Source organism: Trichechus manatus, unplaced genomic scaffold, assembly GCF_000243295.1.
Source record: "Trichechus manatus latirostris isolate Lorelei unplaced genomic scaffold, TriManLat1.0 scaffold00133, whole genome shotgun sequence".
NCBI lineage: Eukaryota > Metazoa > Chordata > Mammalia > Sirenia > Trichechidae > Trichechus > Trichechus manatus.
In genome coordinates, this window is record NW_004444069.1 from 2,216,583 (window position 1) to 2,242,071 (window position 25,489).

A 25,489-nucleotide genomic window follows, 5' to 3' on the forward strand; every position below is an offset into this window, starting at 1 on the left:
CCAGCCAACACACTGGCCTCTTTTCCCATCACAGGGCCACTGAGGTTCCCTAGTCATTGTGAAAGAATTCCCTGCTAGGAGGAAGGTAGAGCAAAGTGACAAAGTCCTGTGCTAAATAACATGCACACAGTCAGCAGCTGGGCTTCTTCCTGGGAGAGAAAGAGATACATAGCTCCAGTAAATTTAAATTTACATGTATGCGTGTGGCAATGTGTGAGATATCTATTTATCTATCCATCTATATGTGTGTGATACATGTGTATGAAATACCTATACGTGTGTGAGATATATGTATGAGAGAGATATATGTGTGTCTGTGTGGGCTAGCTGTCTATCATCTATGTGATACATATATGTATATGTGAAATACTTACGTATGTGTGTGTGAGATATCTGTCCATTCTTGTGTGTGATAATATGTGTATGAAATATCTCTGTGTGTGAGATACCTATATACCAGTGAGAACTATCTGTATATGTGTGTATATGAGATATTTATGTGTGTGCATGATTATCCACAGGTATGATGATATCTATATATGTGTGTATGAGAGAGATATGTGTGTCTGCATGAGCTATCTATGCATGTGTGTGAGATATCCATATATGTCTGTAAGAGACATCTATATGTATGTTTGTTATATATGTGTGTGTGAGATATCTATATATGGGGGTGCATATAACTATATATATCTCTACATACATATCTACATACATAGAGAGAGATGCTTTCTTAAATAAATGACAGCCATCTACAAAGAGGCTGACGGCAGGATGCTGGAAGATACAAGAAGCCTCGTGCCTGACCACCAGCAGGTGAGCACAAATGAGGATTAGAGCCAGAGAGAGCAGCTGAGCTTCCCAGGGTCGCCCGGTCAAGACTCTGGCCAGCCCCTGCCAGTGGGAGCAGCAGACCTACATTTCAAATGCAACTCAAGGCTTATATGTGGGCCTGGCGTGTGTAGGGGCAGAAGCACAAATAAATATTAGCAGCAGCTGGAGCTGGGAGTTGTGTGGCTTCCCCCATCTGGAGCTTTCTCTGCTGCGGCTCAGTGGAACGGTTTCAACACCCTCCCCTACAAAGGGCAAAATTGATAGTTATGTCGTATCAAACCCAGCTCAACAAAGGGATGGAAAAGCAACTGGGTGCTCCCCCATGATGTAGGAGGGAGTGCACCAATGACTGGGCGAGGGGCGCAGGGAAGAGAGTGTCAGAGCTGAGCACTTCAGAACACTACCCCGGGGTCTGGAGCCCCTCTGCCCCCACTAGCTACAGACCCGACAGCTCTGAGCACATCAGCCCTGAGGGGCAAAAAAGCGGCAAAAGTTAATGGGTTCAATCCCAGAATCATCCTTCACTATTGCCCCTTACAATGTATTATGCGATGCTGAAGCCAGAGATGTGGTCTGGTGGAGATTTCTGAATTGTGTAGCATTTTAAAATTATATCAGTTAAATAACTGTGTTTGAGTGTGTATGTGTGATGCAGCTACTTTAACACGAAGGGGTTAGTGGGAAAGACGACAGTGTGGCAGGTACGCTTGTCATTTCTAAAGAGAACAGTCATTGTGCCTCGGACTTACCCCTGATTCTTGGGTCTCAGAAACCTCCAGGTAGCACTGCGTGAAAATGAGGGGGGCTTCCATCTCAGGCGGGCAGCAGGGAAGGGGGAGTGAAGCCCCAGATGGAATGAGCAGTATTTGTGAGTGTGAGCGTGAGAGTCAGTGTGTGTGAGTGTGTATGAGAGTGAGTGTGTGTGAGTATGAGAGTATGTGTGAGTGTATGAGAGTGAGTGTGTGAATGTGTGTATCAGTGAGTGTGTGAGTGTGCATATGTGTGTGAGTATGTAAGAGACTGCGTAAATGTGAGTGTATATGAACATGAGTGGGAGCATGTGGGTGTGTGTGAGTGTGTGTGTGTGTGTGGGGGAGGCAGGGCTGGGCTGAGGGCGGACATGTATGAACCATCCGACCACACTTGCTGTGAGCCAACCCTGGCTCAGGGGTTGGCTGCTCTGCTCCACGTGGAATGGCAGATCCCACTGATGCTAACCAAATGCTGGTGGTGCTGCCACCCCAACCTTGCAGTACCCAAGAATACCACAACTGGATCAACAGTCCAAGGAAGCACCACCCTTCCCTATAAATATGAAGTGGGCTTCCCTATCACCAAGATCAAAAAGAAAATCTAGAGCAAACCACCAGCCGTGACTGTGCCTGGGGCCGTGACAGGGCGCCCAGGTGGACGTGGAGCCAGAAACAGGAAGAGATGGCAGGAGGCCGGCCTCAGGAAGTGCCCCCGCCCCCGCAGTCTACCTCTGAGACGGCAGCAGGGAGCAAGTCCCCACTGGCTCCGTGTGGCCCAGGGCTCCTGAAAAGGTCCCAAAGACAGAAGGCTGGGAGCCAGGCCAGGAGAAGGGCCTTGTACCTGTCCAACCCTCTGTGAGGAGGGAGGGTGGGACGCAGGAAGTCGGAATCAGAAGTGCTGATTTCCCCATTAGGTCTGTAAGCGGACAGAGTAGCCCCGAGCAGCCCCGTAAACCCTGATAATCTGGTTCTCAGCTCTATGATTTCTAAAAATGAGTTCCATATAGATCTCAAGCGCAGGAGAAGCCCCCCTTCTGGGGTGGACCCTGTGGCACCTCGAGGCTCTGCTTTCCTCTGTGAAGTGCTTTCTTCCTCAAAGGTGGAAGGTGTGTAGCAGGTCTGCTCTTTCACAGCGGGCGAGCTGGTGGGAGGAGGAGGCATGGGGGGAGCGACTCACCCTTGACGCTCCTTAGAACATCTAGCGGACAGTCAGCTTCAGGAAAAGGAGGTGAGGGGTTGATTTCAGGGAGTGACTTAAAGTGCTTTATCGGCAAACGTTTGCCATCCAAAAGCGCACCGAGGCTTCTGCAAGCCTGCCCATGGCAGACCCACAGAAGGGACCAAGTCTTAGGGTGCAGGGACATGAGTAACTCTTTCCATGTAAAGACCCTCTGTCCCCAGCAATGCCAAGATGAGAGAAACCCAAGGAGCAGGCAGGTGCCAGCAGTGGGGCAGGAGAAAGAGAGAATAAGGGACTGAACACATTTCACCAGGAGCCAAGGTAACAGCCAGCTCATAAGGGCCGTGGGGGAGAAGCTGGCCTGGGCAAGGGCCTGGCAGTCCTGGCCATCGGCAGAAGGAAGTGTCCCTCAACCCCACCCATTCCTGGCCTTTCCTTGTGGGTGACATCCAGGGTTCTAAGCTGGCCCACCCTTGCATTCCCAGCATGAATTTAACACGCACTAAAATATTCTAGACATTCAAAACTGACACAACCCCCACCCCCCGCCTTCCTGGGCCCCCAGGGCCCCTTCCTGCCGGCGGCTGGCCCCCACCTCGCTCTGAGGGCTACGTTAGCCCCGCCGGACCACCCCTGAGCTAAGAGAGCCTGCCAAAGCCATCAGGAGAGAAGGGAAAGGGGTCGCCTTACCACGAAAGGGGGCACCTCGAGGACCTTGTCTACATTCTTCAGTGACAGGGGCACGTACCACAGGGTGGCCTTGTTGGTTAGTTTTTTGGTACCTTAAGAGAAGAAAAGCACATGAGAGATGGCCCTGGGGGGGAGGTGCTACCACCCAGCACTGCCCATCCCAGCAACTGAAATATCATTTCATCCCCACTGGTTACTGTAGGCAGGCTCCCCCACCCCTCCCACCGCCTCTCCTGGCCTCCGGCTCCCAAGGCAGGCAAGTGTGAACATAGACCTTAAGAACCACAAGCCATAGGAAGAGGCTACATGGGCCCTACCCATCCATACTTGGTTGCCCGAGCCCAGGGCCCATGCCCTCCCAGGGCTGGGTGGGAAGACTTGAGACCCCGCGGTTCTGGCCTGGGCAGTCCCAGGCTTGTCAGCCTTCTAATGTGGAAGGTTCACACCTGTGTGCACTGACCAGGCAGCCTCGCCTTGGTGCTGTTTTGACAGGAGGATGAGTTGCCATTGAGTCAACCCCAACTCATGGTGACCAGAGTAGACCTGTGCTACATCGGGTTTTCAGTGGCTGATTTTTCAGAAATAGATTACCAGACCTTTCTTCCGAGGTACACTCTAGATGGACTGGAACCTCTACCTTTCGATTAGCTGCTGAGCATGTTAACTGTTTGCAGCAGCCAGGAACTCTTTGACAGGAGGAGGGCTTGGCTATACAAACTCCTCAGAACCCCGAGAGGCGCCTCCCAGACAGAGGCACCCACTAGTCTGTGGACAGATCTCCCTTGCTGTGTGACCTCCCCTCCTGCCCCGCCCCCAGAAGAGCCAGAATACAGGCTGAAGTTGCTGGCTCAGTCTCCACCCACCTCTCCACCCACCAAGTACAGCACAGCTGATGTTTAATTTCAAACTCAGGAACGCCTGCTGAGGAGCTGGATGTCACTGCTCAGACAAGGAAGGTTCTGACAGGCCCCGCCCACCCGCCTAAACCCCACCGAAAGGAACCCTCTCCAGACCGAAGAGCCCAGAACCCGGAACCCAGCCCGCACAGCCGTCTGTGTCCCTGCTCTCCACCCACAGGAAGAGGCTCTGGCCACGGCACAAAGCTGTGGCGCCCAGCTCATCAAGGCCCCGTTTTGCCACCTCAGGAACTTCCTCAACCTCATCTCCTTCAACATGGGAAGCAGCACACCAGGCGCTTGGATTTGCTGCTGGCCTACTCAGAGTTCCAATCCCAAAGCTTCTGTGTGCCGAGAGACAGGCTGTGGGCTGCACACTTGAACCCAGCCCAGAGAGGCCAAAGGGTCTGCCGAGGGCCACACAGCAACTTGATGCCATCCTGAACACAGACCCTGCCCCCCTCACAATTTCAGGGAAGCGTTTGCAAGGGTGCCTTTAAAAAGTAGCTTGTTTAACATGGAAGATCCCAGTGTACAGTGGGGCAGGCAGACTGCTGGAGATAACACGGGAGGGAGTGGGAGGGCGCATGCAGCCCTGGCACCTCCTTAAAGCCCCACTTCCCCCACTCCAGGAGCTCACGTCCACCAGCTCCCTCTGACTTGCCTCCCAAGATGAACCCAGGGCTTTGGTGCTGGTTTCCTCCTAAACATAGCCCCAAGCACCAAGTAAATTCCCAGAGAGCCTATTAAGAAGCAGCAGCCGGGACGAGGAGGCCCATGGGGACCGCTGCACTGCTCTGAACACAAACGGCCACCCTGGACACAGCTGCACTGTCAGGCTGACGGGTTCTCCGAGCTTTGGACTGACAGGCAAATAATACGGGAAATATTTTCACTGTACTTTGACTGCGAGTGGATCTGACAAGATGCTTTTGGGAATAAAGATTTCCTGTTTGCCTCAGCCAGAGCCAGCCTGACAAGCTGGTTTCCATGGAAACCCAGAGTGGCCCTCTTCTAGACCTAAATGAACAACACTGAGCAAATGAGGCAAAACATGCTAATTGTACTTTCTCAATCATTTAATAAAGCCATCAAAAGACAACTGCAGCAGTAAAAACATCTATTTTAAAATCTTAAAAGCTACCAGCTATTTTCTGAAGCAATTCGCAGCAATCACAACCTAGTTAGCTTAATATTTTGACAGTTGCTGGAAATGAATGAGCTGATGCAGAGGCAAAGGTTTGTGGATTGTCTGCCAGAGCATGGCTTGCTTGCTCACTGGGCGTCCTCTTGACGGGCAACACCACCCAGATCGAGGGGCATACACAGAACTGGGTACCCCTGCCTCCTGGGGAGGAACAAGAACCCAGAGACATCACACAAACAACTTTGTGATTCAGCCATGTCCAGGCTAGTGACCCTGGGTGTGTAACTGGGCCACCTGGACCCTCGGTCTCCTCGTCTATCAGAGTCCACTCATCCATTCGGCCAGTATTTATGGGGGCCGCTGTGCACCAGGTACTGTTCTTGGGGTTGAGGGTACTACAGTTGACAAAACAGCCTCAGACCCCTGTCCTTGTTGGGCTCATATTCTAGTGGACACATAAAGACAGACAGAAAGACCTAGAGACCCAGGGTCAGAATAGCAGAGAGAGACTCACACAAATTCAAACATGGAGAGAGAGACAGAAAAAGGACGGCAGAGAGCAAGACAGAGACATGTGGTACCCTCAATGAGCCCCTCCAGCCAGGACACAGAGCCCAGGAACGCCTTTTTGTCCCCCTGCTGCCTCTCCAACCGTGTTTCTGTTTTAGAGTTTCCTCTCAGGCTATAGCTCCTGCAATGCCAGAAGGGGACTTTAGTGACAAGGACTGTCACTGGCCCCGACTCTGGAAAAGTTACAGTGAAGGAGCAGTGCTGCCGGCATCACCTCTACAGATGAGCTAGAAACAGGCAGGAGAGAGCAGCGGACACCCCTTTCTGTCAGGACAGGATCAACACTCCATCCCCCGGCTCTGCCCACCCAGGGGTGGGGCAAACTGCAGGTCGGGAGAGTAGATGGGGCCCCCAAGGCATCTCTGGGGGTACCCACCCCTGCACTGAGCCTGATCCCAGTAGCAGCCACCGTCCCCATTGCAGAACGAAGTGTGCCGGCACCTCTGTCTGTGCCACAGCCAGAGACCAGGACCCAAGGGTCTGCTGATGACGGTGTTGCATACCAGGTCCCAAAGGGCAGAGACAGGCACACCGAACCTCCCCCCTCACACTCTAGGCCTTGCTTGGCTCAACTGATCTGTGCTGTCATTGGGCCACATTGCCGAGGTCCGCAAGGTGGTTCAGGAGACACATGCCCCCGGCCCACCCCATAGGGGAAACAGGTGCCCACCCCCACCCAGTTCTGAGCACAGCAATGGGTAGGGCAGCCATCTGCCAGGAGTGGGGTCAGAAAGAGAAGACAAAAGACAGGTAACACCTTCCTCTGCACCTGGGCTACGGGATGGCCTGGGACCAGGGGACGGGGCTCTGTAGGGAGTGCGGGGACAAAGGAAGAGGCTGCCTCCCTCATTACAAGCGCGGTTATAAAAAGAAGGGTGTGCGGGTGCGTGTTAGTGCGCGCCACACTCGCCTGGTGTCGAGTGGGAAGATGAAAAGGAGTTTCCATGGTTACCACGACCAGGGAAGGGAATATTCAGATCAAACCAGAGTCAAAGGTTTGCCAGTGAACTTCCATCTAAGCCTGGGTTACAGGGCCAGGGGAGTGGGCAGGGCCCAGAACAGGCCCTCCAGGAGCTGGGCAGCATCTTTTACGGTGCCAAGGCCCCCACCATGCACAGAAAAGGCCACCAGGGCAGGGGAGATGGCAGGGGGCCGGTCCCACCCCTGCCTAGGACTGATCTGGCCACTGGGCAGAGGATACACATTCAGGGCTGGGGCCAGACAGCAGGGTCTGAACCGCTCTGCCAGTTGCTGTGTGTGTGATCCTGGGCACTTGGCTTACCTGTCTGAGCCCGTTTCCTCGTCTGCAAAGTGAGGCTAAAGTGAGATGATTAGGAGTACCTGCTGCCAGCTGGTGGTGGGAATGCCAGGAGGTGACCCATGTAAAGTGAGTGGGCCAACCCCTCGGACAGAGTAAGCACTTAGTAAGTGTTAACTGCTGCTGCTGCCCTTACTATCACTGCTGTTGTCACTGTTATTCCCAGCCAAGTTCCCTGGGTGAGAAGCATCCGGAAGTTACCTGTGAGGATGTTTTCAGACATCACGTTGACCTGGACTTCCACAGAGTGCTTGGAGGTGTAGGTAATCTCAGCGCTGACGTGAGCCACCTCACCAATGCACATGGGCGACAGGAAGTCGGTGCGCTCGACCCGGGCCAGGGCAGCCACGCAGCGCTCCTGCGAACGCCAAAGACAGAAGGGTCATCCTGAGCCAGCCTAGCTCAGCTCAGCCCAGCCCAGTCCAGCCCAGCCCTAGCTGGCTCAGCCCAGCTGAACACAGCCCAGCTCAGCTGAACACAGTCCAGCCCAGCCCAGCCCATTTGAGCCCAGCCCAGCCCAGCCCAGGCCAACTCAGTCCAGTCCAGACTAGGCCCAACCCAGGCCAGCTCAGCCCAACCCAGCCCAGCTCAGCCCAGCCCAACCCAGCCAAGCCCAGCCCAGGGAGACTTGAAGCCAGTTGTCCCCCACCCTGTTGATATTCCTTGTAAACTGCCTTTATTTTTTTTCCACTGTGAAAACAATGCAATTCATTAACTCTGTACATTTAAAAGGAGACTTGGTGGCACAATAGTTAAGTGCTCGGCTGCTAACTAAAAGGTCAGCAGTTTGAATCCACTCAGTGGCTCCACGGGAGAATAGACCTGGTGATCTGCTCCCATAAAGATTATAGCCTAGGAAACCCTAAGTGACAGTTGTACTTTGTCCTATAGGGTTGCTATGAGTCGGAATCGACATGACAGCACCCAACAACAACAACATTCACTTAAACACAAAAACAGAAGGGGACATACAGAATCAATTGGTAATGGTGATTCTGAGTGGTGAGGTTATGGGTGATTTTTATTTCTTTTCTCTGATTTTTCTCCAATAAATGTGTATTGCACCACAGTATGACAAAGTGACAGACGCGTGGGGTAAAACACTCGCATAATAAAAAGTAAAAAAAAAAGTACATACTCGTTATAGAAAATCTGGGAAATATAAAAAAATAGAAAGAGGAGAGAAAGTCACTCCCCTCATCTAAAGATAACCACCGTTGCTATTTTGGGAGATTTCTTTCTAGGCTCTTCCCCTAAGAATATCATTGTGTTGGTTCGTTGGTTTGTGCGCCTGGCTCCTTGTTCCACAGATTTAGTCTTATATAGTTGGGCAAAACCTAAATATAAACTTTCACATTCTGCTTTCTCCGCTCCTCATGAGGAAAAAGCACCTGCCTGGGTTCTAACATTCTCCTGGCAGTCACTGTTTTGTTTTTAGTTTAAACTCTCTTTATCCTTCAAATAGGTAATTGACTCTTATGATTCAAAATTCAAAAAGAACAAAGGGTATGAGGGGCCGGGTCTGCTTCTCGTCCCTAGGCCCTGGGCCACCCAGGACCTCCCTGGGTGACCAGCGTTGCCCGTTCCCTGTGTGTCTGATCAGACAGTCTACAACCAACCAAATGGACGGCACCTGCCCAAAAGCAAAGACGAGAAGGCAGGAAGGGACAGGAAAACTGGACGAATGGCCACGGAGAACCCAGGGTGGAAAGGAAAAGAGGGGGAGAGTGCTGACGCATTGTGAGGATTATAACCAACGTCACAAAACAATTTGTGTATAAAATTTTTTAACGAAAAACTAATTTGCGCTGTAAACTTTCACCTAAAACACAATTTAAAAAAAAAAAAAACAGTGTCTACCAACCACGTGAACACGGCCGTCTAGGGGCTATCCAGATAATGGATACTGCAGAGACAGCTGCGCACCTTGCTTTTCTCTCTTAACCATCTCTTTTGAAGCTCATTCTCTGTTAGTACATGAAGGACTTCTGAAGTCTTCTTTTTTTTTAATAATCAATATTTTTATTGTGGTAAAAATATAGATGACAAAACATTTGCTAATTCAACAATTTTTACATGTATAATTCAGTGACTTTGGTTAAGTTCATCATGTTGTACAACCATCATAATTATCTTTTTCCAAATTGTTCCACTACCATTGACAGAAACTCAGTGCCTCCTAAGCAATGACTCCCCCTCTCTCCCATCTCTGATAACTACTAATAAGCTTTGATCTCTATATATTTGTCTATTTCACATAAGTGGAATAAAATAGTATTTGTCCTTTTGTGATTGACTTATTTCAAGCAGTATAATTTTTGCAAGGTTCCTTCATGTCATAGCATGTATCAGGACTTCATTTATGGCTGAGTAATATTCCATTGTATGTAGGTACCAATTTTGTTTATCTATTCATCTGTTAATGGATATTTAGGTTGTTTCCATATAAATGTAAGGAGCCCTGGTGGTACAAAGTTTAAGTGCTTGGCTGCTAACCAAAAGGTCGGCTGCAGTTCAAACCCACCAGCCACTCTGCAGGAGAGAAGACCTGGCGATCTGCTCCCATAATGATTACCGCCTAGGAAACCCTGTGGGGCAGTTCTACTCTGTCCTGTAGAGTCACTATGAGCCTGAATCAACTGGACACCACAGAACAACAACAACCATACAATATCTTCTTCATGAACACTTTCTATGATTTTTTTTTTCACGGTACTCCATTGCAAAAACACTGTTAATGGCCATATAGAATAGAATATTCTTCTGTTAGTGATTTGAGTCATCCCCAGTTGCTTCCTATTATAAATAATCCTGTGATGGACGTCCTTTTACTTAAATCGTTTTCTGTATTTGGGATTACTTCTGGGGTTAAAGGGACAAATGTTTTGATATATGTTACCAAGGTACTTTCAGAAAGGACAGTAGTGGTTTATATGTCATCTGGTGCCTTACAGGAGGGCCACATCAAGGCAATCTCACCAGCACTAAGAGGCAACTTAGTTTTCATCTTTGCAAATTAGACACACACACACACAAAGAGCAAAAAATGGCCTTGTGTTTGAGCAGTGGGACGGTGATCTTCCTTTTTCCAAATGAGTACATCGCATTTGTTTTTCTACGAGAAACCAACCACCCTTTTTATGAGGCTGAGCAGCATGGGGCTGAGGCACTCTGGCTGCCCCTGGCCTGGGGGAGCAGAGAGGAGTGAGAGAAGGGGATGGTCACTTTGAGAGCCTGCTTATAGGCCTGGGCCAGCTCTGACATTCACTTCCCCATGTAGTTCTCACAAGACCCCTTTACACAAAAGGGAAACCAAGGTTTGGAGATAACACGCATGTTGTCTGATGTCACACAGCTGACAGGTGATGGTCAATTCAAGGCCTGGTGGGTCTGTGTTTCTTCCACAGCTGCCTGCTGCCAGCTGGGTCGTCAGCATGCAGCTCTCCCACCTGCGTGAGGACTCATCTGGGTACATGTCAAACATGCAATTTCCTTGGCCCACTCCAGGCTCACAGAACCTCTTTGGAGACAGGGCCCAGGAACCTGGGTCTTAACAAGCTCCCAGGTGATACTTATGAACACAGGGTCAGGGGATACTGTGACAGTTTCTGCTGTATCAATGTTCTAGAGACAGGACTCAGCAAGGCAACCGGAAAGGAAACTGGGGGGACTGGAGAGCATCCTAGAGTTCAGTTGGCAGGGCAGCATATGCCTGTCCCCCATACAACTGATTTGCATGGGTTTGTCCCTCCCAACCTGGAGTTCCAGGGTGGTGCAAAGTTAACGCGCCAGGTTGCTAACCGTAAGGTTAGAGGTTTGCATCCACCCAGAGCTGCCTTGGAAGAAAGGCCTGGTGATCCACTTCTGAAAAATGAGCCATTGAAAACCCTATGAAGCACAGTTTTACTCTGACACATATGAGGTCGCCATGAGTCAAGGTCAACTCAATGGCAACTGGTTTGGTTGTTCCCCTCTACACACACACACTCACCATCTGCCACCTCTGTCGCTAAAACAATGTACAGGAAAGCCCAATCTTTCATCCCTAGGTAAATGTATGTGGCTGCAGCACCACCTACTGGCAAAAAATGGAAAGGCAACAGCTAAACGGAGGTGGGCAAGAATAAGAGATCAACCTCTGTGTGCCCTACTTGGGACTATCCCAACGCTGTTTCTACGGCCAAAACACAGAATGAAGCCAAGTGTCTTTTAATGGGAGTGGTGAAATTATGGATATGCCCACACACAAGTAGTATATACACAAACATATTTATATTTTCTAACGGAAATGGCTTGTTTCCCACATGGCAACATACTGAAGTCGTCTCTCCACCTTGGAACCTCTGGATGTGCCTTATTCTCTTTACTGGCTGCAAAGGAGTCCCTGTGCTCACAGTACTCACACGTCAGCACTGCTCTGGAGGCAGAGTGCAGGGGAGACCGGGTCAGAGCACCTGCCCTTGAGGCCTGGGTTCCACTGGGGGACAGATGACAAAGGGGTTAACAGGACAATGCCACGTGGTGCTCCGTGCTCTGAATAAGACAAAGTGCAGGAATGGCGTGGGCAGAGCTAGAGGGCAACTCCAAATAAGGAATCAGGGATGGCTTTCATAGGAGGTGACATTTGAACTGAGACCTGTGTGACCAGAAGGAGTCGACCAGAAGAGATGAAGGGTGTGTGGGCATCCCAGGCTGTAGGGGGAGCCAGGCAGAGGCCTGGAGGGGAGCTTCTGGGGGGAGTTGAGGAACAGCGAGGGGTTGTGTGGTCCACACAACTGTGGGTGGGGGGAGCCATGACGTGGCAGAAGGTCCAGCAGGACCCAGCGGGGCCTTTTGGGGCAGGCTGAGGAGGCAGTGGCTAGGTCAGAATGCAGGCCTCTCTCACTTGCTCTTTTTTTTGGGGGCGGGGGGAGGGAGGAAGGAGTCAAATTACTTGTAATTCCACCTCCACCAAATGTTACTGAGCATCTATGTGCCAGACCCTGTTCTGGAGCCTCATGTCATTATACCCTCATGTCCATTTCCTGTTCTGAAAAGGACACCGTCACGCTGTAGTATATGTGAGCTTTCTTCTAACGTGTCTCTTTAGGGGCTCCAAAAGTACACGTGGGCAAAGCGAGGGCAAAACTGCCGTGTTGCTGGGATCTTAAGCAAGGGGCATTTGTGTTTCCCATAATCCAGACACTCAGAAGGACTCCAGGCAGTAGGAAAGTAAGAGCTCCTCTCCTGCTGTTCCTGGGGGATGTCCTTAGCATAGAACTTTCCAAAAGCCTTATGCCCAGTCAGCCTGGCACGACTTGATGCCTGCCCTTCCCAGGCTGTTGGCCACTTATTCTGACAGAAATCTCAAACTGTAAGATACCAAACCAAACCCGATGCTGTCATCGAGTCAATTCCGACCCATCGGGTTTCCAAGGAGCGGCTAGTGGATTGGAAAAGAGGGGAACTAATGCTTACTGGGTCGTACCACATTCGTACACAACTCTGTGAGGTAAGTTTTGTGTTTCTGTTTTACAGGTGAGGAGACCTGAGAGGTGCTGGTGACTGTGCATCCGGCTGTGGTGTACCAGGTGTGGCCAGGGCCCAGGAGGCTCTAACTTACCTGTGGGCACCAAGAGGGGGAAAACTGAGGCCGCAGCCGCCCCCGCTTGTTCCCAGGACCTACCTGAGCTGGCCCGGGGAAGGAATCCAACAAAGACCGGGTTGATTTAAAAATTCCAAGCACAGACTGTGAGTACAGGTAGTCCCCTACTTACGATATATCTGAGTTACTAAAAACCACACTTATGACCATCCTTTTTTTTTTTGTACACCTTATCGTTAGTAATATGTACTACATACAATGTTGCATCACGTAATTTGCTGACGTTATTCTCAGATGTTCACTCGCAGATGTTCAGTTTTACGATTTACTGTTCAAAACACTGCCATATAGAGTTTTCTAAACTAAATCAGGGGCTTCAGTTGCTTGAAAACATGGACTCAAATGCAGATCGCCTTGCTAAAGTCAATTGGCAGATCTGGGAAAATGTTACCACAAAATATACAAAGAAAAAAAAGAAAAGGGCCATACAGACAACTCTCACTAATTTTCTGACTAGAAATGCCACCCTCATACCCAGGGATGATCCAGATGATCCAGCATCTTCCACAACTGGAGTTATTACTGCAAGTGACATAATGCCAATGCTGTCCAGTTCTCCTTCACTATTGAAGTAAATTTTTATGATTTGTGTATTTTTTATGTATGTATTAAAATACACCTGCTAAGGTTATATGTAATGTTTCCAACCCCCAAAGACAAATAAAGATCAGATTGATAAAGATATTGATAATAAAAGGCAGTAATAATGAAAACTTCAAAAAAAGAGGTATTCGACTTAGTCAGAAATGACTTGCGAACATTCTAAGTTGGGGATGACCTTTATTTGTATTCACTATGAGGATCTCTGAGCTGTGGGAACCCTCAACTCATTCTGGCCTCAGATGAGACCCTCTAATCCCTGCCCTGGGGACTCGAAGGGTCAGAGTGCCCTCAACCCTGGGAAGCAGCCATGAGCGTTCTGATTAGCATCTGCCCTAAGACCCCTCTTCTCAGCCAGGCGGTCTGTGACACAGTGGGAAACTACGCGGATGGCAGCTTCAGAAGTAGAGCCTGAAAGAACAGCTCTGGGCCCTGGGTTCAAATCCCAGCTCTGTGACCTTGGGCAGCGACCTAACTTCTCTGTGTTGCAGCTCCTTGTCCATAAAACGGAGATGATAAATGGTCCCCGTGGGTGCTGTGGTGATTCAGGGTGGGGGCTGGGGTGTGTGGTGGGGGGCAGGGAGTGCATGCAAAGCGCTCCCGGGGAGAAGTGCTCCGGGGGGGGGCAGGCGTCCCACTCACGGACAAGTGGGCAAATGTGAAGTCCATAAAATGGTGGCTGGCGCCCAGGAAGGGCCCAGGAAGAGTGGGCAGTTAGGCCCATCATGTTTGAGCCACACTTGTGCCTGTGCCCACCCCACCGCCCCCTGCTGCTGCTGATGGCAGCTCTGTGTTACCTTAGGAAGCCACATAACTTTTCTAGCTCTCAACTTCCTCATCTGTAAAATGGGGTTAAGAACAGAGTATTGGTGGAAAGATGAAAGGAGGTGAGGAAGGCCAAGCACTCTGCGCTGTTGCTGGCACATCCTTAGCGCTCGATAAAAGGATGTGCAAGGCAGGATCACCAGTCCAGACAAGGCTGCAGGCACTTAGCAAATATTCACTGAGGGACCCCCTGTGTCAGAGGCTGGGCATCCAGCAGGGATAAAATAGACAAAGTCCCTGGCCTTGAGATGCTGGCACTCTTGTGGGGGAAGCAGGCCATAGGATAAATCAATTAAACATATAGAAAGCGAGGTGGCGGTGCGTGCAGGTATGCATGCCATGGAGAAGAGAAGTCAAGAACACATCAAAATAAAAAACAAGAAAAACATAAAGACTCAGCAAATACAAAATCAACAACAATGAAAAAGATGAAAAGAAAATACATAAAGAGAAGCTGAGAGCAGTCAGGGGAGCTGGGTCATCAGAGCCTTCAAGGAAGTGAGGGTGAGCCATGTGGACATCTGGGAGAAGAGCCCCTAGGCAGAGGGAACAGCTAGTGCAAAGGCCCTGAGGCAGGAATAGGCCTGGCAAGTTCAAAGAGCAGCAAGCAGCCAGTGTGGGTGGAGGGAGTAACTGAGAGGAAAGACATAGGAGATGAGGTCCGAGGGCCAGGGGTGAGGAGAGGTAGGGACAGGGACCTGTGCAGATTCTGGCTGCTACTGAGAAAAGAGCCACTGGTGCAGCAGAGTAACATGACCAACTTCACATGTACGAGGTCCCTCTGGCTGCTTGGAGATCAGGCCGAGGTGGGCAAGCAGGGACCCTGTTAGAGGCTGCTGCCGCCATCCAGGTGAGATGTAATTCGGCTGGGATAGAGGATGTAGAGGAGGGGGCAGGGGTCAGATCTGGAGATATCTAGGAGGCAAAGTCAACAGGATTTGCTGCCGGTGTCTGTAGGTGTGAAAAAAGGAGAGGGGTCACTGGCAGCTCCAGGTTTTGAGCCAGAGTAGCTGGAGGACAGAAAGGGCATTTACAGAGGACAGGGAAACTTTGGGAGTCTGGGAGCTTGCTTTTGGATACACCAAGGTTGTGAGGCCGATTAGGACTACAGGTGGAGTTCGGCCAGGAGTCCTAGCTGGAGACAGACCTGGGGTTCCCATCTTGGTTTTAAAAGACACAATCTGGAGTGAGTTTGGATAGGGGGTGCCCTCTGCCCTGGACCCCAGCAAAGCCCCTCAGAGGCCAGCATCAGCCCCCTCCTGAGCCTGGGCCTTCAAGAGTTCCCTCCTGGGGACCAGCAGCCCTGGAGCATCTCCCAGCCAAAATGTCAGAATGGTCCCTCTTGCACCCCCAGGCTCAAGGGCAAGTGCAGAGCAGTGGCTAGGAGCCAGGTTCTGAATTCATGGCTCAGACTTTCTGCCTGCCTCCAGTGGGACCCAGATAAGAATTCACCTCTCTGCCCCAGCTTCCTTATCTGTGCAATGGGATGATAAAAACAACCGCACCCCATCCAGCTGGGGGCATGTACCATGTACTGTGCCAGTCCTTTAAAGTGTTTGTCCATTGAGCTTCTGGTAAGGGTGATGAAACATTTGGAAACAGATGGTGGCGCACGACATTGATGAATGCAATTATTACTGATTTGTACATGTGAAAAATGCTGAAACGGCAAATGTTTTGTTATACAGGTAGCCCCCAACTTATGACATATGCAGGTTACAACAAACCACATTTACGATCGTCCTTTTTTTTTCTTCGTACATCTTATCGTTAGTTATATGTTGCATCTTGAAATTTGTTCATATTATCATTGTCAGATGTTCACTCACAGATGTTCATTTTTATGATTTACAGTTCCAAACACTGCCAGATTTATAGATACTGATAATAAAAAGGCAGTAATAATGAAAAGAATTGACGCCTTTGAATTGTAGTGTTGGTGAAGAATAGTGAATATACCATGGACTGACAAAAAAACCAACAAATCAGTCTTGGAAGAAGTACGACCAGAATGCTCCTTAGAAGCAAGGATGGCGAGACTAGGTCTCACATACTTTGGACATGTTGTCAGGAGGGATCAGTCCCTGGAGAAGGACATCATGCTTGGTAAAGTAGAGGGTCAGCGAAAAAGAGGAAGACCCTCAACAAGATGGACTGACACAGTGGCTGCAACAATGGGCTCAAGCATCACAACGATTGCCAGCATGGCGCAGGACTGGGCAGTGTTCCGTTCTGTGGTGCATAGGGTCACTATGAGTGGGAATTGACTCCAGTGGCACCTAACAACAACAACAATGAAAACTAAAAAAATAAAAAATCTAGATATTTGACTTACGACAGAGTCATTAGAACGGAACACCATCGTGAGTTGGGGACTACCTGTATATATATTTACTACAATAAAAAATAAATAAATAAATAACCACATCCACCTCTTAAGGGCGATATGAGAGTTACTTGAGCTGAAGCACTTCAGAGCTTTGCAAAACATTAAGTGCTTAGTAAACATAGCACTTGTGTCTAATTGTTAAGGGTCTCTTCACCCACCCACACACCCCTCCCTCCTCCCTCACTACCCAGTCCTGGGGCTTGTCCTTCCCACTGACTCCAATGCCCATCATCCTTTGCCAGGCCTGCCTTGGACCCTGGCTGTTCCTCTCCTGGAGGGCCACCAGGGGGCCTGCTTGCCCATCCCACCTACTCAGCCTATTGGGCTCTGGCCCATCCTCCCCACAGCCACTAGAGGGCACTTTCTGAATGTGGCTAGGTTCGTAGGAGAACTTCAAGGGCACCACCTTTCCACAGAATAAAATCCACACTCCTGGCGTGGTGGCAGGCAAGTCCCTCCTTCACAAGCTGGTCCCAACCTAACCCACGTCCACTCCTCCGCCATTCAAGGCCCCACACCCACTCCCACCCATACACACTAACCTGGGCTTGGTTCATTCAACGCATGCACACAACACACACACACACATACACACACACACGCATGCACGCACGCACACATGCACGCATGCACATGCACACACAGTCTAAGCTGAGGTCAGATCTTCCTTCTCTCAACCCAGAGGAGAGAGATCCCCGGAGGTGGGTTAACTGAGGCCCACAGGTACAGAGGCCACAGGCAGCAGCAAGACAGATAGACCACCCGTTCCCCAGCATCCAAGGGTTGGCCCCTCTCTCCCTGCATCCTTCAGAGGACACGTCAGGTCCCGCGGGGCTGGGGAAATGGTAGGAGGTGACAGGGTGACAGCTGTGCAGCAGTCCTGAAGTTCTAAAAACAGAAAGCCAATACCTCCAGCTCATGCCAGCCACAGCTCCAGGTGGAGAATGGGCACTGTCGTGGGTGCGCTCACGCGCACTGCGGTGCCAGGGCCTGCTGGGCTGTAAGGCCGAGGATGCTGAGAGCTGGAGGCACTTGTTCAAGGCACACAGCTGGGGCAGAGGCGGGATTGCCCACATCTCTGCCCTTGAGCGTCAGGATAAACTGCTGCCCACAAGCATGGAGAGCTTCTGATCAGAGTCGAGAGCCAGCAGGTCCTCAAGATATGGGATTCAAGAAACTAAAATTCCTCTGGAATGAAGGGAAGAGGCGCTGAAAAGGCAGTTGTAGGCTGGCTCTCAGCTTAGTCTTCCAGTGGTCTCCCAACCCTCCTCGCTGAGGCCAACCCAATGTCGTCCAAGAGGATGGGTCCAGGGTCTAACTGGGCCAGAACTTCGTAAGCCTCCATGGCTCCAGGCCAAGGCCCTATCAGACTCCCTTCCTGACCCAACACTGGTGTGGGCACTGTGCACACAGGGAACTCCAGGTGTCCTGGGGTCCAGAATCTTCCACGTGAGCCTAGCCCAGGCTGAGAAAGAGGGGACGCCCAGACACTTACCCCATTCTGGCTGTTACAGTGGCGGGTGCTGATGATAGCTCCTGCCTCCTCGATCATCTTCAGGATGGTCCCTCCGTGGACATTGCCAGCAATGTTGGCATCATCTGGCCTCATGATCCTAGGGCAGAGGAGAGGGCACAGGGTGAAGCCTCTGTGAGGAAGGTGTCACTCATGTATTAATGACAGCCCCGGGGAAAGGCAGATGGTCCCCCAAAGGGCTTGATGACCCCCAGAGGACGGAAAAACTTTCTGCACGTTTGGGCTCTTCCTAGATGGTATGTTCACTAGGGAAGGGTGGAACATGGCAGGCCAGGGAAAGAGTTCCATGGGCCCTCCCTGTTTCCATGGGATGGAGAAGGTGGTAGAGGGGGCAACTCCCCCTCCCAGCCACAGGCCCAGCCTGGCCCCTGGAGTGGATCCTGTCCTTGCTGGGGAAACTTGACAGCTGAGGCCTCCAGTAAAGCCACTAGGCAGTGAGGCAGTGGTCTAAATGCCAGGGTTCCCATAGCACTGTCTACCTCCTGTCCCCAGGCTGGAACTAGCCAGGCTCACCAATACCAGCTGAGCTGACAGGCACAAGGACACAGTCTGTAACCCCTTGGGGTGTGAACGAGTAAATTCCTGGAAACTTGTCTCATTAGGAGTCCCTGCGGCCACAGCTGTTCTGAGAACAGTGACAACTTCAGGACCTCTGGGACCCCTTGGCCAGCAGGTGACAGCTCTCTCATCACCAGCTCCCCCCTCACCTCTCAGGAGCATGCCTCTCCCTGGCCCTCAGTCTCTACCCAAAGGCACTCAGCTTTCTCTCTCTGTGGGCCGGGAAGCCCACCATGCAGTCTCCTGCTCTCTGGTCCCAGTTCCCCCGGGGACCCTGAGGTAGTGCCAGTCCCCTGGGACTTGAGCTGGGAGCCTTCCGGAGAGGTCAGGGAGAACAGAGGAAGCATGCCCTTGCCATGAGCAGTCAGCAACAGGAGGCTAAATGAGAATTTTGGAATCCCAACCAGCCAGTGTGGCATGCATACACGGGCAGCCCTGAAGGGCCTGGTGCTCTGCCAGACCACCGTCTCGCTAATTAAATCCACCTTTGCCAGCTGCAGGTCCAGGGGCAGGTGACTAACGCTGTGAGCATCCCTGGGGTTCCAACCTGCCTGGCACCCACCTGTAGCATCGCCCAGCCTACCTTGGCACCCGCTGGCCAGTGTGGGACACCAGGTCTGGCACCCACCCCCTCTGGGCCCTGAACCCCACAGCCCTCTAGGTCTGGCACCTCGTAACCTCTCCTTTTAACAACTTGGAGGTTAAGCAAGTCAGACGCAGATCAAATTCTGGCTCCAGCTCTTACTAACTGGGTGACATGGGCAAGCTGCCAAAACTCTGGACTCTCCATTTCCCCATCCGTAAAATGGGTGCACTAATGGTACCACCCCATTGGACTGTGGGAAAGTCTGAATAACAGATAATGAGAAAAAACTGAAGTTGTCCACAATTTCATTCTACTTAGATTAACTATCAACGTCCATGGAAGCAGCAGTCAAGAAATCAAACAACGTATTGCATTAGGCAAATCTGCTGTCAAAGACTTCTTTAAAGTGTTAAAAAGCAAACATGTCACTTTGATGACTAAGGTGCACCTGACTCAAGCCATGGCCTTTTCAATCGTCTCATATGCAGGTGAAAACTGGAAATGAATAAGGAAGACTGAAGAAGAATGGATGCATTTGAACTGTAGTATTGGCGATGAATATTGAACATTCCGTGGACTGCCAGAAGAATGAACAAATCTATCTTAGAAGAAATACAACCAGAATGGAATGTCCCTTAGAAGTGAGGATGGCAAGACTGCCTTGCTTACTTCGGACAGATTAATGTATTCAGGAGTAAAAACAGCTTCCGGGAGGCATCTGACCTCCTCCAACCCCACAAGGGGGAGGGAGAACCAAGATCAACAGTCCAAGGCTGATTCTTATGAGGTGGTCAAACGCGCCTCCTCTCTTCACCATCTTTACCAGTTCTGACACCAACTGTCCCTCCCATGGCATTCTCTACTTCTCTGCTGGGTCAATAATTCACTGCAATGGCCACAAAGAACTCAAAGACTATACTCACAATTATGGTGTTTATTAGGGAACTAACAGTTACAATTCAGACTCAAGAACATTCGAGATACAGTTCTTCCACCAGGAAAGCCTCTTCCCAGCCATGCTCGCAAGCTTGCCTTTCCTTGGCCCTCAGTCTCTGCCCAAAGGCACTGAGCTTTCTCTCTCTGTGGGCCGGGAGGCCCACCACGCAGTCTCCTGCTCCCTGGTCTCTGCTGCTGGTCTCTCTTTCCTTGGTGGTGGTGGGCTCCTCTCTGCTCTGGAATTGGCTCTCTTTTAAGGCAAAACTGACCAATCCCCTTGGTAGGCCACAAATACTCTATCACACAATCACCTGGATGGGAGTTACAAGCCCATGGCTAAAAAGGCCACACACAAAAGTAATCAGTTGCATCGCATCAGTGGCCATGAGTCAGAACCAACTGTCAACAACAATGCAGATAATGAGCTTGGTGGCAGTAGTAGATACTTCATAAATATTAATCACTAGCATTTCCCCTCTTTTGTAAGTATGTAGCCCATCTACTGCAAGTAGGTTGGAAGTTCCAAGAAAAATGCCATTTCTAGGGCCTATGAGCACACACATCCTCAATGCAGGCCATGTCTGCACCTGCCACCCATCCCCAAAAGGCACGCCTACACCCGTGTGAGATGCGGCGACATGGGCTGCAGCCCATTCAGGCCACCATGCCTCCATCAGGCAGGACCCCAAGGGCTCCGTGGGTAGCTCAGGGGCAGCAGGGTGATGGTGACACAGGAATGGCCAGTGAGGGATGGGTCAAGGGCCACAGCGACCAGCACAGGGACCACCTTCACTTGGTTTCTCAAACATCAATTTAAAAATATTTTCGAGTTTCAAAAAATTGAGCTTACACGATTGTTTCTAAAAGTTTGAGGTAAGAAGGAGTCAATGCAAACAGCAAAACTATCGTATGGACTTTTTTCCTTTTTGTTTCTTAACTCGCTGGATTTCAATTGAGCGAAGAAGGGTTTTTCCTGAGCTTGGCTGGGCAGGAGTTCCCCGCCAGAGGGCAGGTGGCCAGCTCCTCTGCAGGGGATGCTTTCCTGCATAGGCCACAGGTCCAGACTGTGGCGAGGCTATGGTAGGGTGAGGAGCCAGATGCCCTGCTGAACTCTGGCAGAGCCCCAGATCCCAGAGAAGTCAGGAAACATCAGCCCAGCCCTCCTCAGGAGCACTGGAGCCTGACTGTGGAATACCCTGATCTGCCTCTGTGAGCCTCGCTTTGCCAGTCTGTAAAGCCGGGCTATTCTGCCAGGCTGACCCTCAGTGACACTCACTGCAAGGCTAGGTAGAAGCAGAGAGAGGGTACAGAGCCAAGAGGAAGTGCTACACCCAGTGGGCTGAGAGGATGACAATCAGGAGGCAGACTGAGATAGAAGCCAAGGGCAGCACCTCGGGCCCGGGACAGAGCCTGGAGCCACCCGGACACTGCTGGGGGTGAGGGGGGGGAGAAGGGATTAAAGTGAGTAGCTGGTTGCCCACCCCAGGGACCCTGAACCTTTGACACCCTGCTGCCCCTGGGACCCTGGGCACTTGGTACTTTCCCCAGGGAGAAAACACCAGGAACCCCAGACGGCATGCTCTCCTCCTTGAGGGTCCCCTGGTCACAGGCCTTCTGTCCCCCACTGTCCTGGTCACACTTCCCTTCGCACTTCGGGCCTACACTGAGGACTGTCCTGACTCCCCAGGCCAACCAGCCACCTGAGCACATGGCCTCAGCTCTCTCTTTCCAGGCACAAACCTTTCCCCCAAAGGACCTATTCCTGACTCAACACCCTGCTAGAATAACAAACACATGTGGGCCAAAGCCCAACTCACTCACCCTTGCTCTGTCCCCAAATCAGACCACCCCCTTCTTCCCTCTGCCCCAAATCAGACCCCTCCCCTTTGCCCCTCTGTCCCCAAATCAGACCTCTCCCCTCCACCAATGGCGTCACTGGCATCACCTTGGATTCCTTCCTTCCCTCATCCTACTACCACACTGTGCCTCCAGCATCACTCTTCCCTTCCTTCTTTCTCTCCTTCTACCCATCTTTCCTTCCTTCCACCCTCCCTCCTTCCTCCCTTCCTTTTCTCCTTCCTTCTCGTCCTCTGTCCTTCCTCACTCCTTTCCTCCCTCCCCACCTCCCTCCTTCTTCCAAGCCTCCAGGCCCTCACCCACCCAATCACTCTCTCAGGTCACTCTTCCTCAGCTCACTTTCCCCAGAGCACCCCTCCCCTATGGCCAGGCCAAGGTCCCTCCATCCCAGGCCAGGGCCATAAACACTGTCATCTTGGGGCTGGCAGATGTGTAAAATGAAGGTAGCAGGAGAATGCAGGGCCCTCATTCAAACTTCTGCTTCCCATTTTTTATAAAGATACGGGTAGGAGAGGTGCTTCACTTTACTCTTTACCATAAAAAAAAGGGAAAAACAAACAAAAATAATCAGCAGAGCAAGCTCAGTGCTAAACCGTACTGCCATCTTCTGGCTGGCGACCCCAAGGGACAAAGGGGTACATTGCTGGGGCAGCGCCCCCCACCTCCCCAGCTGAGTGTGGCCACGCAGGAACTTGAGACCAGGATGCCAACGTTTCTGGACTTCTGAGAGAAGCTGGAGCTGCTGATTTTGATGTAAAATCTCCTGATATTTGAGCAGTGGTACCTGATGAAACATGTTTCAACCCCACATGGGCCAGCTCCGGTGGGCAGCATAGACTGTCATGGCCTAGTCCTGGGGGCCCGCCTGCAACTTTAGTCACACTCGTCCTCTCCCATCTCTCTCCATCCCTCTGCCCAAGCCAGTCCTGCACTTGTCCTCACCCTCTTCCAGCCTCGGAAACTTCAGGAGGCAGCAGAAGCTAGGCCACCGTAAAACCCTCCCTGCATCCTCTCAGCTAGTGGCGTTGCGGTCTTCCCTCACCAGGCCTAAGCCCTGAGCGGCACTGTCCCCCATCCTCAGCCCTCCCTGCCCTCACAGCCAAGCAGAGGAGAAGGTCTACTGACTCTATGTCTGGAATATCCCCGTGTCACCCATGGCCCCTCCCCTTTTCTACCCCAGCTGCCCAAATCAGAGCCACGTTCATCCCGGCATCAATAAAAGCCAACAGAGCACCAGGCAGGCCAGGACTGGGGCCCACACTAACAAAAGCAGGCATGCGCCTGCCCACAGCTAGCTTCCCCCTAGAGCAGGCACCGAACTGATAGCCAGGGCTCCAAGCCTCTAAGCAAGCACAGGGAGAGGGGTCACGCCTGAAGAGGCAGTCACCCCATTGGGACTTCAGGAAAGCTTCCCAGAGGAAGCGATATCTTGGCTGAGTACCGGAGGATGAGCAGGGCTGAGCTGGTGGCTGGAGAATGTTCCAAGGAGAAGGGGCATCTCATGGGAAGTCCCAAAAGCCAGGAGAGCCTCGAGAGTTCCAGAAACAGAAAGCAACAAAGTTGGCACAAGGGGTGGGGCAAAAGATGGGCTGAGGACAAGTGGGAGCTTATTATAGAAGGCCTCCTCAGGGCTGGGGAAGGGGCCTGGACTTCATCCAGGAGATGAGGAGTCCCAGTGGAGAGTACGGGGGCGAGGGTGGGGCACACGATGGGATTTGAGGGCTTGGCGTGGATGTGGAGAATGGGTGTCTGCATTCAACTCTCGCCACCCCAGTCTTGGCTAAAGTTCTAACTCACCACTTAGCCCCTTGTCCCATGAAGGAATTCCATCAAGTCACTCCCCTGCTCTGACCCTCCAGGGCCCCTCTATCTATAGAATAAAGACTCAGCTCCCTGGTGAGGCATTTGAAGTCTCAGAGATCCAGAAGTTTCCCCATCTCATCTCCTGCTGTGCCTGCCTGCAGGAGCTCCACACTGCAGCTGTTCAAACCACTGCGGTCCCTAGGATCACCAAACCTTTCCCCCCAGCCTTTGTCCACGCTGCTCCAGCAATACCCGGCCCGTGCTTTGTGAAGAAAAAGGGAGTGTCGACTGATGCCACCTTACAGAGGAAGATCTGGCATTACTCATCAGAATTCCAGCGCATATGCGAATTGGAATTCCATATAAAGAGATTTATCCTACAGATCGGCAATGCAGTTTATAATGCGAAAGACTGGGTATATCCTAAATGTCCAAGATAAATGACAAGTTAAATTAAGTCATACCGACACCCTAGAATATTGCACAGCCTGTATGAAGGGGGAGGAGACACTTTCTGAGCTGAACCATTCTCCAAGATCCATAGTTAGCTGAAACAAAGAGAGGCACAGAATAGTGACGAGGAGGAGGGTCTACACCTGCCAGCAGGCACAGTGCAGCCGGCTCTGAAGGAGACACAGGAAACTGGAAGCTTCCGTGCCCCTGGAGAAGGGAACGAGCTGCTGGGTGAGAGAAACTTTCTCTGGAAAGCCTGAGTGCCTCTCAGGTGTTGAACCTTGTCAACCTATTCAAATAAATAATTGTTAAAAATCTTTTCAGGCCTGGCTCAAAGCGTGCACCCCCAGCACCGTCCTCCACTTGGCCAGTACCTGTCGCCCAGGACCCCTGCAGCAGTGGTTCTCTGGGTGCTAGTGGGCAGGACAGCCCCTTACCCTGATATTCAGAGCAGGAGATGGCATTCCAGGAGAGCAGCAGGTGCTGGGGCAGAAGTCTGTGCCCAGCTTCAAGCAAACACCCTGTGAGCTGGCCTGGGCCTCTTGCTCCTGGAGGTCCTCCAAGGCCGAGCCTGGAGCAGGCCCCACACACAGGCTGTGACCCCTGCGGGCACTGGACCCACCGACTCTGATTTGCCTTCTGCCCCAAGGCCTTTGCGCTCTCACGCAGAGGGCAGCAGGAGTGCAGGGGAGGCTGCAGGCTGGTGGCAGCGGCAGCTGTGGCCTGAATCTGACTCAGGTCCACTTCCAGCTGCCTAGCCAGCTAAGGCCAGACCTGCTCTGCCCTGGCCAAGGCGGAGACCTGCCCTCTGTGCACCCTACCCCCCAGACCCACAGCACGGGCTACTGGTATCATGGTTGGTACTTCATGTTAGGGCTAAATAAACACTGCTGTGTGAAATCCAGGGTGACTGGGGT

General features: G+C 51.5%; 1 protein-coding gene across 1 annotated transcript in view; it reads right to left on the minus strand.

Moving 5' to 3' along the window:
- Positions 1 to 18,454, minus strand: part of ACOT7 (acyl-CoA thioesterase 7) — an 89,399-nt gene extending 70,945 nt beyond the window's left edge. The window contains exons 1-3 of the mRNA XM_023739370.1: positions 18,341 to 18,454; positions 7,589 to 7,745; positions 3,457 to 3,548 (exon numbers count right to left, since the gene is read on the minus strand). Of these exons, the coding sequence (XP_023595138.1) occupies positions 3,457 to 3,548; positions 7,589 to 7,745; positions 18,341 to 18,454 (363 nt within the window). The remainder of the gene's footprint in view (positions 1 to 3,456; positions 3,549 to 7,588; positions 7,746 to 18,340) is intronic.
- Positions 18,455 to 25,489: the final 7,035 nt, after the last annotated feature.